General features: G+C 37.3%; 1 protein-coding gene across 1 annotated transcript in view; it reads left to right on the plus strand.

Moving 5' to 3' along the window:
• Positions 1-14,104, plus strand: part of LOC149313891 (low-density lipoprotein receptor-related protein 1B-like) — a 734,124-nt gene that overhangs the window by 529,054 nt on the left and 190,966 nt on the right. The window contains exon 42 of the mRNA XM_089523040.1: positions 8,595-8,966. Within this exon, the coding sequence (XP_089379166.1) occupies positions 8,595-8,966 (372 nt within the window). The remainder of the gene's footprint in view (positions 1-8,594; positions 8,967-14,104) is intronic.

Here is a 14,104-nt window from a genome sequence, read left to right on the forward strand (position 1 = left end):
TTTGGACTGAAATAGCATGTTTTACCTCTACACCACCAAAATGTTCCTGATGCAAAATACATGGAGACTTCTTGAGGAATCCATTGTTCTCTGCCTACAAAGAGGCCTGTGACTTCACTAGAATGGAGACACCTGTCTCAGTGGCACAATGTTCCCATTTTTAAAACATCTGTATTCCAGAACTGTGAACTTGATTCCATGTATAAAGGAATTAATCATGGATGTGTTTTGTTTGGGCCCTCATATTCTTCTTCTTTGATCTCTGACTTCACAAACTCCAATCCAGAATTATAAACAAAGGGCCATAGCAGACAGGCGGGAAAGAGCTGTTGGGATATAGAGTCCCAAGGAAAATGTACAATGTGGGTTTTAATAGTAAAGAGGCATTAAAGGGTGACTGTGAGCCATAATGATTAGGCATTTAAAGAGGAAGTGGCATCAAAAGGATAGTCAACAAGTGCTGTCAAGTACAAAGTAGGATGCTGCCAGTCTGAAAAGTGACTCAGGAGGGTGGCTGGGTTCTTTGTGAGACCAGAGGGAGAGGCAAGGCCTATTAAGCCTCATGGAGCCATTGCTAGAGCAGTGACGAGCATTTCACCTCAGAGAGGGTTGTTCCTAGTGTGGGTGGTGGATGGTGTCGATGTATATATTGTTGTACACTGTGGAACTTCTTCTAAGAATAAAAGCCTCATCTGAGAGAGGTTTACAGTGTCTCTTTGCTCATTCAGAAAGGGAGAGGTCTTTCTCCAGCTCACAAGCTGCTGACTACATTCATGAAGGTGGAGGATCTGGTGCCAAACGTTGACGTGTTGCCTCACACTCTGAGCAACATCACAAGCATTTTAACAAGAGTGGCCCAAGTGTGCTCTGGCCAGAAGTGGGTCCAAACCCTGCTGACTGCATGGCTTGCTCCCAAGTTGGCCTGTGCTCACTGGGGCCAACTAGCACTTCCAGGAGCCAAGTTATCCCAGCTCCTTTTTGCTCTGGTCCAAAGGACCGGAGCGAGGCCTCAGTACTCTTCTGGCTGCATACGTTGTCTAATTGGCACACCTCCAAAGTGGCCAGAAGCCTCTTCTTTTTGCCCATCTGTTTTGCCCCAAAGACAATGGCTTTATGGCACATCACATGTATTAATACAAGAGTTCTCACTATTGAACATGTAATGAAAGGAACATTCTCTACATCTGAAGAAGTGGGTTTGCATCCATGAAAAGTCATGCTAAAATAAAAACCTGTTAGACTTAAAGATACCACTACATTATTTCCCTTCCTCTTCCTCCCTTCCTTCTTATATTATAAAACTGAAGCTGATGAAAACAAGTGGGTTTTTACCAAAATATATTGTTGTGTTAGTCTATAGACTCAGTATCTAGAGAGATCTTGTAGCAACTTTGAGACTAACAGGCCTCAAACAGACGGCCCGCATGATGCATGCCCCAGTTGTCGCTCGAAGCCACCCCAGGCGCATACCTTTTCCAAAGAGCCGGACTAAAAAAGAGTGGATAAATCTGCTCCTTTTCAGCAGGCTCGCTTGAGACCATGGCAGCAACCCAAATTGGGGCTGCCCTTTTGGATCATCTGTTTCACTCTAGAAGAAAGAAGTTGGCAGCATGAGCTTTTGTAGACTAAAGTCTACTTCCTCAGATGCATTTGGGGCTTTTTTTGCAAGTGTTTTTTTCTCTCATTTGCTTGTTTTTTAAGTATCAAATGTTTCAGCTTCCCCCATACTTGATGATATATGTTGGAACTGGAGAGATAGATGCCATTCAGTGTCAGTTCACAGGATCTCAGAATAGAATTCAGCAGATAGTGCCAGCAGCCAGAATGATTGTGAAGATTTCAATACCTGGCTGAATTGCTGGTAAAATGCACACTTTTTCCACATTTCAGGGATGTTTCATGGACATTTTACCAGCAAATCAGCCAGGTATGGAAAGCTTCATGGTCTCCTAAATTAAGACATATGGCATCAGGGTGTCAAGTCTATATATCCTCTAGCATGGTTAGACCATGAGTTTCTCTACTGGAAACAAAGCTCGGATGGAAAATCTGTATTCCTTCAAGATTAAAATGTTTAGCAACATTCTATTCCAACTTTTTGATGACAATTTCTGGCTCATGGTTTCTGAATTTTGTGTAGTGGTTGGCGGTGATTTTTTTCTACCACATGTTGCATATAGGGTGTTGATATTCAGTCATAAATGGCATTGGAATTGCACACCATTTTTATTTTATTTATTTTTTGGTCAATGTGTCAGCTTTTAAAAATCGTGCCTTTGACATATTCAGAAATAATGCAATGCCTGGATGTGCAGTAATATGATCAAGATTTTCTGTTGGCATTTTATATGTTGTTGAACTCTCACCAGCAGCATTTTTAGAATTGATGTTTGCTAGAAAGCAATAATGAGCTTATTAATACATATTATACATGGCTGGTAATTCTCTCTCTGAATCAACACATCTCTTTCCTCACTTGCTTCATATGCACCTTTGTTAAATGATCTTCTGCTTCATTGTGGTAATTGACTAAATGGCAGTCTAGGTATTGCTACCCAACCCCAGAATAATGAGACCAGACACTGAAATGGGATAAAACAGGGCCATTTATTGATCTATTTATTAAATTCTTAATGGAACTGCAACTAATTTCTAACAACAACCAAGTGTGGGAGAAGCTGCATCCGGTGTCTTTCCTGAGACTACCTCTGCAGCTTATCTGGATGATAACACTTGAGCCCTCAATGACAACCCATAATCTAGGTTATTCACTGGATGGCCCACATCAGGAAGTCTAACCAGACAGCCCCCTTCCCAATTCATGAAGATTAAATATGGGGTTTATCTTTCAAGCCAAACCTAAAGGCAATTACTTTCTGCCATCCCCAGGTCACAAGGCCTAAAGAGGTGGTTCCAGAAATGTCTCTTCCACCCAAACAGTGTCCAAGGTACTCACCGAAATACAATCCAAATATTTATGCCATAGACAGATAATTATACAAATCAATTGGAATTCATGGGATAGGTGAAAAACCTATGGGAAAGGGACAAAATTTCTACCCAGCCCTGAGATGACCAAGCAAAACATTGTACTATACCAGCGGCGAGTGGGTGGGTTGATTGATATGGACCTTATCACACGTAGGGCAAAATGTCATGCAAACGTCATGAAAATGTTGAAGAAATGTTGCAGAAGCACCAGGGATGTGATCATCCATGGTGCTTATAAAGTGTAATTGAGGCTTCCCGCTATGTTCCCATCATGGAATCATTCATGGGGAAGCCATGGGGAGCCATTTTCTGGATAACAGGATATCCTGTTATTCAGAAAATTGCTTCCCCGCAAACGATTCCATGATGGGAACATAGCGGGAAGCCTCAATCACACTTTATAAGCACCATGGATGATCACATCCCTGGCGCTTCTGCAACATTTCCATGTTTGGACCAATGAAACAAATAGGAGTGACTTGCAAACCTTGCCTCCAATCATGTCCCCCAAAGTCTCCCACCATGGCAACACTGCCATGGCATGATTTAAACTGCCATGGGCTCAACCAATGGGAGAGCAGCTAACAGCTCATCCCCACTCCAACCCCTCCATCGTGGGGGGGGGGGGGAGGGGGATGGCCATAATATAGTAAATCATGATTCCATATTTTATATGTAAAATTTCTCAGATTTGTCTATTAACATTTTCTCTTTTATTAATGTTGTGCTTGTCAAACCAAGCTATGCAGTGTATTTTATATACAGATAAATAAAATACTGAAGTTAGGGGTGTTTGTGTCCTCATTCTGAAAAGATGACTTCTTTGATGGGTTTGATAATGGCAAAAATGTGTCTGTTAACTACCTTCCCAAAGTTGGCTGACACAATTTATTAGACAGTTTGTATTTTATTGCTGAATTATTTGTATTAGCAGTGTAAACCAAGAGGAGGAAAGAACATATTTTTCTGTAATTATGAAAAAGTTCCAATGTATGCTTTGAGGGAAGAGTGTAACTTGAAGCTTTTGTATAGATGTTGATTTTTGTTGCACTTTTTCTCATGTTTTGTTGCACTTTTTTGTGAAGTAATTTCTTTTATAGTACTTTTGCATACTAATTTATCTGAACTACTAGGATGTTCTTTTTAAAAATCATTTTCTTACAATGCATTCATACTCATGTATTGATTACCAGTCTTCTGGTTGATTTGGGATATGTTCCATTTCTGGTAGTATCTGTAGTTGGTGCAGGTGAATATTACGGTAATATTTGTTCATCTCTTTTCACATCCAAACATTATTTTGAGAGGGATACACACCATCCTATATACCAGGGCAAAATTCTGAAGCTTCTTGAACTTCTGTATTAACCTAGGAAGTGCTCCACTGCTAGGCCATTTAGAATATAATGAAAACTTGACATGGATATTATTATTTTTTAAACAGCCAACACAATTTTACAAAATATGACTTTGTACTGACCATTTCCACATTGTTACAAGGGGACAGAGGAGAAGAGGTCACATTTACATATCAATCTAACATTTACTTGCCTTATCTAAGTGAGCAGTTTGAAACCAAAAAACCCAAAAACCTAATGGCCTTATATCTCCTTGCAAGCTTAGCAGATTTATTGTACCATAAGATCTACAGCCTATTTCCTCAAATAGCACAATAAATCTTTTAGTCTTTTAGCTTTTGCTGCTGCATAGGGAAATGCCACTAGCCCACTAAGTTATGTTCAAACATGAAAGTGTGTATACATGTGAATCACACACACACACACCCTGGCAGCCACCATTCTCCATTATTGTACCTTAAAAATATATTGTATGCTCGGATGAGCTTGATACACCAGAATAGGTTGGTTTCTAGAAAACTGTGTTCATTCTTCAAACTTAACTGTTCTGCATGAATCACCAGTGGAAGTGTGGGGCATCATGTAACACACTAGAATAAGATAACAAAGTTTGAATTTTTAAATCATATCTGAATGATTTGAATACATTTTTTCCAGATTTTAGTAGGCTACAAATGGTTAATGTCTTTGGGAGGGGCTGTCAGTGAACCAGAAATACAAAGGGGGAAAGAAAAACAGGTGAAAATATTTTGAAATGTTATCTATTTCATTTCAACTATTTAAAAAATAATCTTATTAAAGCCGAAGTACTTCATATAGGTTATGGTGTAAAGCATTGGCATCATGACCTTTCAGGATGAGAAAAAGCACGGGTATTTTTTAAAATTTAAAACACCTGCTTTATCCTTTAATAGGTACTGACCCAGTAAAATGAGCATCCAGTAGAGATTTCTGCTCCCTCTGTGTCACTGACATTCTAGATAGCGATAACTTTAACTTAGTCTCTAGATAGTGGGTCCTAACTGTGTAGATGTTTTACAATAAATGTAACATCTGTAAAATGTTAAACAGTCAGGATCAAATGGTAGTTTTTAATTTACACTGAGAACCATGTAGGCCACACTCAGACTATAAAGTTATTGTAAAAGCCATGAAAATAAAACCAAAGCCTGAATTTGTAATTTATATTTTATTTTATAGTGGGGTAAGAAGGTATTAAGAGGCATGTTCTTTTAATTTATTATATTCTTTAATTTCCTTTTATGGTTTTGATTAATGTTTTTATGATGGGGGAGGGTTGGGATATGGGGTTGTTCTTTTTAATTGTAATTTTATTCTTGATGTTTTATTGTTATAATTGTTGTAATCTACATTGATTCCCCTGGGAAAAGGCAGAATACAATTATTATTATTATTATTATTATTAAGACAAGACAAAGGTCAGAGTATAGACCACTTTCCAAATTTACTGCCATATCTCAATGCACACACCTTTTCAAATCATATATTAACATTTCTAGTCTACTAAAACATTTATTATTGTAAATGAAACAGAACTGATTGTCCAAAATACTTGTTTATTGTATGAAGATAAAATTATGTCTGTCTAAAGGAAGCAATTATGTTCTTCTCATTTTTTTTAAAGAATAAACTTCATTAAGTGGTATCGTCTAAGTTGAATATGTCCCACTAAGTAACTATACATTAAAAATGTATAGATGGCATTTATTGTTTTCATTGGTACAGACTGAAAGCACAAAAAAGATCTATGCATGAGATAGAAAGTAATTTTCAAAAAGGCACTCCATGCTTCATTGAAAACTATCTTTGAAAACTTCTTGGTACAGAGTTGTTATTTTGAAAAGGAACAGATGATCCAGCCAAAGTTAAGAACTCTTTCCGGATACATTTTAACACAACGATTTAAGTCAATGGGCTTCAAAATGCTTAATTTGGTTGGATTGTGCCAAAAGGAAAAAGTCTTGCTGTGCACATATTGTACAAATCTGTAGTCTTGCATGCAGAGACTCATTGAATTGTGCTCAATTATCCACTTCCTTGGCAAAGAAAGCTGCTTTGTATATTTAAAGACACTGGAGACCTGGAGTGTTATTTTAAAAATACACTCTTTTCTGCTAGAGGAAAGAAAAAGTCTACACCACTCTTTCAGACATGCATATCACACAGACCCTGAATATTATCAGTCCAAGAGGCATTCCAGTTTTAGATGCCACCTCACCTTAGTACCAAATGGCACATGGAAAGCTTAGTAGTGGAACTATTTTATGCTTGGATTTGAGGATTTAGTGCCAGAGCAATTGCAAAACCTCCCAACCAGAGAAAAGACACCACCAACTTTTATCATGGCTGTTTTCCAACTTTTAAAACTGGTCCCTGTAGCTTGACCTTTAACAATTATTTGCTTTTCAACAAATAGAAGGTAAGTATGTCCATCTCTATACCATTAGAGTACTAAGTTCTGAATTTTGAGTATTACTGCAGCATTAAAGGCAGAAAAGCAAGCCATCAATTTTGTGTGACAATTTGCCAACAGATTATGGCTTGCATAGTATGTAATTAAACAATATACCTGAGGTTTGCCAGTGTTTGTTTACTTTGTATTGATAAACTGGCTTATATCAGAATTGGTAAATCTAGCTGTGAATTGTGCCTTTGGTTTCTCTCAAATTAGCATTTTACCAAATACATTTCTATATGCAAATAGACTTTCAAGGAAATGCAAACAATTATACTGAACAGTAATTGGCACATTGTTTTAAAACATAAATGACCAAACATGCCCACAAAACAAATGTCAAAGATGAACTAGAGTTGTTTGTTGTCATTCAGGCCAGGATAGGGTGAATGATGACTCTGCGATCTAATCTCTTTATTTCATCCTCTGTTTTATTTCATCCTTTTTACTATTGTCATTCAGAAAAGATCAGACGAATGGGCATTCATAGCAGGTCTGCTTCAAACAGAAGGGTTTATATCCAGCAGAGGATTACTCTGCTGAAACTGAGTACTTTGTTTGTTTTGGTCAATACTCACCTGGCCACACACTGTTCTACAGGACAACCCACCACTCTTAGGTTTGGAGAGGTTTGGAGGGACAGCAGAAAGGGAAAATCAGTAAAAGTCTTATGGCCTTTCTTTCAGCAGTATGGTCACACTCATTTCATTAAAAGCTCAAATTAAAATTAACAAATATTAAAATTTTAATTTATTACCAAGCAAAACAAGGTAATAAAAAATAGAGCAGTAAGTGATACTATATATACACATATAAATATGAATGTGTGTGATACAATATAAATACATGTACGGTTGGATCCAGAGTATTTTTCTCACTAATGGGAACACTTGCTGAGCAATTTCCACTCAGAACAGTGGAAAAAGACAAAGCAGTTTTCGCTAAGCCCTTCTTCTGCAGTTTCTCAGCCTCCTCTCAGAGTGTAATTCTCTATATAAGATTTTCAGGGACTGTAAGGGGGAAATAATGGAAAATTGCCTCTACGAATAGATATGTTCCAACAGATCAGAGGTCTTCTGTACTTAGAAGGAACCATTCTGTTGGTCAAAGGCAATAGCCTAAATTGCATTCGTGTCAAGACTTTCTTCCCTTCTTACTGTCCCTAGAAGCCTTTCAAGATGCAAATAGCTCCAGAGGGGTTCCCCGCCTCCTGAGGAGGCTTTAGAGGTATGATGGGGCTGCAAAAAGGAGGAGATATGTTTTGTTTCTACTGGCATCATTAGTTTCTCTCAATTGAAATGCACCAGAGGATACTGTCCATGATACGACTCAAAGCCATACAATTTCTATATAAACTACTGTTCACATTAGAAAGAAATCCCTATTTGAAATTAAAAGGGATTATTTCCAAGTACATCCGAAATGCACTTGGTCTTTTAACAGCTTACAGTTAGAAAAAAATAAATATTACTCTCTATAAGGACTTCAAAAATATATAGCTAATTTTAGCATAGTAAATCTTAAGGACCTAACCGTAATACAGTTGTTTAATTCTAACATACCATTATAGACTGATAAATTATGTGAATAATTAGTTTAATAAAACTGAAAAAAAGTTTATTATAAATACAAGGATAAGATATATTTTTGACAAGTGAAGTAAAACACCATTAAAGAAAATACATTAACATATATTACAGAAACTATAATTATTATTACTATTATTACTAATATTATAATTATCATAATCATGATTATTTTCCTTGCAGGAACCAACATATGTGCCAGGAACAATGGTGGGTGCCAACAACTTTGTCTCTATCGAGGAAAGATGCAGAAAACGTGTGCTTGTGCACATGGCTATTTAGCAGAGGATGGTGTTTCATGCCTGAGACATGATGGCTACTTGCTTTATTCAGGAAGAACAATATTAAAAACTATACATATTTCAGATGAGACAAATTTAAATTCACCAGTGCAACCTTATGAAAATCCAGAATATTTCAAAAATGTAATAGCACTGGCTTTTGATTACAACCAGAAAGGAGGTGGTACTAACCGAATTTTCTTCAGTGATGCACATTTTGGAAATATACAACTTATTAAAGATGATTGGTCTGGCAGAAAAGTTATAGTTGAAAGTAAGTACAGTCTTTATTTTAAAAATCCACTTTTTAAAAAGTTGTAATTTATTAATTTAAGTACTGCTTCTTTTGAAAAATGCTTAACTACATTGAATAGAACTTCGATTGCTTTAATGATGAGGATATTTTATTTTGTTTTTCAGCCATTTTGGTATTATTATTATTATTATTATTATTATTATTAACCTTTATTTATGAAGCGCTGTAAATTTACACAGCGCTGTACATGCAATCTTTTTAGTTAGACAGATCCCTGCCCTCGGGCTTACAATCTAAAAAGACATAACACAGAAGGAGAAGGGAGTGGTGGCGGGAAAGGGTAAGAGGTCCAGCAGTTCCTCTCTACCTCCAAGGCCTGGACCAAGGCAGATGGACTGGAGGGAGGGCTTGGCTTCATAATGGATAGTTAATCATTTTCCAGGGAAAATACATACTCTCAAGTAGGATAATGCATATACAGTACATAGCAATACAGGAAATGGTTTGATAAACAGGGACCAAAAGAACATCAAATAGTAAGCAACAATTATGCAATGCCTGGGAAAACTTCTCTGAACAGGATGGTTTTCAACTCCGTTTTGAAGCTGGTTAAAGAAGTGATGGCTCTTGCTTGTGGGGGAAGAAGGTTCCAGGAGTGAGGGGCAGCAAGTGAAAAAATGGCCTGTCTCACTAATATTGTATAAAGAAGAAAATATTAACAGCTATTTTGTTTTTTATTGTTAAAATGAGTGGCTGCAAATGTGTTTTACATTTTATGTATTTTACATTTTCCTCAGAATTTGCAAAAAAACCCCAAAACCCTACAAGGTAGTTTGATTAGATTTTGATAATATGCAAATATATATACACTTAGGTTGCAGTCCACTTATCTGGTGGTAGTCCCAGAGGTGAAACAGTTGGGCAAAATACAGCAGTTTCAAGCTGCTTTGAAGGCAGAGCATTTAAATGACACATGCTTCGAAAGCAATTGGAAACCAGACCAAAGCTGTGTTCTGGGGCTAAAAACTGGAGCAAAAAGAACCCGGAATAATATGACCCAATGAGGAAAATGCAGAACTTTGCTGCTACATATGAACACTGCAAGGCTGCAACAAAGCAAAGAAATGAAAGTGCAACAAATCAAATGGATGTAATTGCAACAAACACAAACCAGACAGTCCAACAGAGAGGCATGAGGTGGTGAAGGAGCCATGCATGGGGGGCATCCTTGACTATGCTTTGCCAATGTATCAATCACACATTGATGTGATACGACTGTGTGGCTGATCAAAGGGGTGGCCATGCAATGGGGTGGCATCTAGGCAGACATGGGAGAAGTTTGAAGGTTGCAGGTGGCGTGTATGTGAGATGATGTACATGTACGGTGGGGAGGCAACAAAAAAAAATTACCCAGCAGTGTGGCTTGACACTGTACCATGTGGCAGGCCTGTGTTTATTCAGCCAATCTTGGGAGCGGTCAGCATGGGCAGTGAGGATTGGGCCCACTTTTTGAAAAAGCAGAATCAGGCTGCTTTTTCCTGCCCATCTGTTCCAGCCCTCAGTTGAATCTAGTGGATTATATGAACATGTGTATGGTGGGTTCTATTTCTTCCCTTCTCCTTCTTGCAATTCCCACTGAAGTCATTACACATAATATTGAGTGCTTTGTTTTGTTTCATATGCTTCACATATTATGTATGATTTACTGACAGTATTCCATTGCCCTCACTTCTACATCCTGTTAAACACAACCAAGGACATTTCTCTTGACTTGCCTCATTCATGCTGTGTTCTGTATCTCTTTGCTCTCCAAGTATGTGATCATCATGGATTACTATATATGATAATTACTTGCACACTGCTTTTACATATATATTCCTTTATTCCACTTAACCTTTGCATCCTGCTTAATTTTTCTTTTCTTTCAACTATTCATTTTTTAAAAAAAAATCAGTTCTTTGTTTATTTCTTTCAAACTGCCATACATCCCAAAGAATCTCTCCCACCAGAAAATAATATATTTTCCTTCATCTAGATTTTTGTTTCTCCATCATCATCAACAAAATAGTTTTCCTTTAGAGTTATGTTGTTTTATGTTCCACTACATGAATATCAACTTGATTTTCTTTCTTGTGGAATGATGCTGGCCACCTGGTCAGTTAAGCTGAGATGTACTGATATGTCACACATACACACACACGCAATTGCACAGGCATACAAAGTTAAACATAATAGAAATTGCCACACTCTTTCTCACTGAAAACTTGTTTATGTACATTTAGAGAGGGAAGGCTTTCTGAAGTGATTCAAAGGCTGTTAGTATCAGTGCTGGTAAAGAAATCATAGCACTTTTAGAATCATAACACTTTGAGAATAAAACTGAGTCACCTCCACAGCAATGTTGCAATCATAGCTCTGCCTGAAAAGTCCAATGATGACTCTAACTGGACATCATGGGCTCACTTTCAGTGGGAAAGTATTTGAAGATATGGGAAAGTATTTGCATTTCTGCACTCAAATATTTACTTTCTCAGTCCTTGCATATTTTGGCTGTTTAAATTTGGACTGGGTGGGTCTTGAGCATGTTAATTCCTCTCTGTGGATGCCACCTTGTTAGAGGTACATGACTACTTGTGAAGATCATCCTAGACCCTGTGGTATGTGACAACTACTCCCCAGTCTCAAATATGCCCTTTAGGGGAAATTTTCTCAACAGAGTTATGATGCAGAAATTCTTTCATGGAGTTGATTATCTAGATTCTTTTTATGTGGGTTCAGATCTGGTTTAGAGATTAAATCAATTTTAGCTTTTCTAATGAATGGCTGTTAGAAGAGGAGAGGGCTTTTGTTGTTTATTGATGTGGATATGTGGAGACAATAGTGAGCTGAATAAGGGTCAATAAAATAATTCTAAATCCTGGATAAAAGTTCTGTGAATGAGTGGTTTGCATGTCCAAAAAAAAAAAAATATAGCGTCAGTTGTCTGGGGACAATCTGGGGGTGATCCTTGAATCGTAATCTGGAAGTGCATCATGATTTAGCACCACCTTGATATAGGACCATTTGATTGGTTGCTACAAATCCTTTTATGTTTAGATTGGGCTGGGAAAGGCTAAGAATATTCTTCAACAACAGTAGCTTGACCACTGTCATCTGTGTGTCAGTGATCTCATGACAGGAGTGCTGCAGTGCCTTCTAATCATGTAGAATTTACACATGACTCCATTTAGACCACTTTCCGGGCTGCAGCTTGATATATGTGATACCACAGCCATGTTGGTGATAGGAGTGGCTTATCCCCAGCATATGAGGAAATGTTTTTTCTGATTATTCCTATAATTTCTGAGATCTGGACCATGGCATTTTAGAATAGAACCTTTAGTCATAGTAGCTACAATGTGAAACTTGTTATTACTATAAATTAGGGAGGTTTCGAACCTTCTGAATTCCAAACAACTTTCTCATATGTTGTGTCCTGACTGCATTGCAAATAGTGACCTTATGTGGTTATTATAAGATTATAACATCAACGTATGGTGAATGTTTTCATAATCCTAAATTTTATATGAATGCCAAGTATGATGACACTTTCACTGTCTGGTTTTAGGTGAGAACAGATCAGCTTGGAATCAGTGTTTTCACTAATTACAGATATGGTGATATTTTATACAAGCTATTACATTGTATTTAGTCAAAAGAGCAGGAGCAATGGCATGCAAGATGATATCAGTCTTTCACAAGAATAATTACTACTAAAAAAGAAAATGCTCTATTTCATTTATTCTCACAATGAAACGGTTTCCAAACACCTACCATGTAATATATGTCCCGTGCTTGGAATCCAAATGACTTATAAGAAGTCTTTTGTTAAACTAGTTTCCAGTTCACTAAAACAGATTTACAACTCACAAGCACCCATTATCTAACATGTTTTCAGCTCACTGGATACAGATTTACTACACAGAAGCAACCTATTATCTAGTAAGTTCCAGTTCACTAGAAAGAGATTTACTACTCATGCACAAGTCATTATCAAACATTGTTCCAACTCACTGAATATTGATTTAGAATTCATAAACAGCCCATTATCTGACAAATTTTCAGCTCACTGAACAGATCTGCAACTCATAAACAACCCATTATCTAACACATTTCCAACTCACTGAAAGTAGATTTACAGTGTATAAACAACCTATTATCTAATATGTTTCCAGTTCACTGAAAACAGATTTAGGACTCACAAGGATATCAGTAACTGACAAGCCTTTAGCACCATAAATAAATATAAGAACAGTTTCTCTTACCTTACATTCAGTGAAAGCTGATGTATTCTGCATTCACTTTTTCAGATTAAGTATAGTATAGGCATGTGCCACATCCTCTTTTATCTTCTGTTCATTGAACAACAGCAAGTGTGTGTGTGTGTGTGTGTGTGTGTGTGTGTGTGTATGCTCATGGGTATATATAAACACACACACACACACACACAAAAGATGGGCCACCAGAGATGTTAAAGGAATTTGCTCCAATATGCAAATTCCTGAAGGCAAAATGTATCATAGTAAGTGAAGGCATGTTTGTTGTCCATGGATGCAGCTGGCACAAGGAATATTAAAAATATGTGCATGTATCTGGTTGTTTCTTTGAGAGCCATTTGCACAATGTCAAACCTCTCCAGCCTATCAGAATGAGGTATAATTATTTTATCCTATAAATATGTATCCCTCAAAATTTGGGCCTGGATGGGATAGATGAGGAGGGGAAGGGAGGAGGAGGGGGTGCTTTTCTTAAAAGAAGAACAGAAAGATGGAAGAGAATTCAAGAAGAGAGGTATGTAAACCAAGGCATTTATTGTGTAAACAAGAACTGACACTACAGAGGAAGCATGGGAAGAAGGATGTTTCTGCTAGAGTAAAAGCTATACAAGCAAAGAAAGAAGGGAAGATACTAAAAGAAAAGGCACATTTTATTGGCTGCTTTTGCATTCTGGGTAAATCACAAGATATTCTTTAAAATAGAAGACAATCCTCCCAGGTGTCACAAGGTGGGTGCTTATCCTAGATTCAGAAACCATACACTAGCCCACTATACCCATCACCCCAAACTAAAGATCAGATTCCCTTTAAGGGGTGAAGTGAAGTGACCCTAAAAAGTGG

This window comes from Sceloporus occidentalis, unplaced genomic scaffold (genome assembly GCF_023333645.1).
Source record: "Sceloporus occidentalis isolate IW3139 unplaced genomic scaffold, rSceOcc1.0.p SCAF_4, whole genome shotgun sequence".
Lineage (NCBI taxonomy): Eukaryota > Metazoa > Chordata > Lepidosauria > Squamata > Phrynosomatidae > Sceloporus > Sceloporus occidentalis.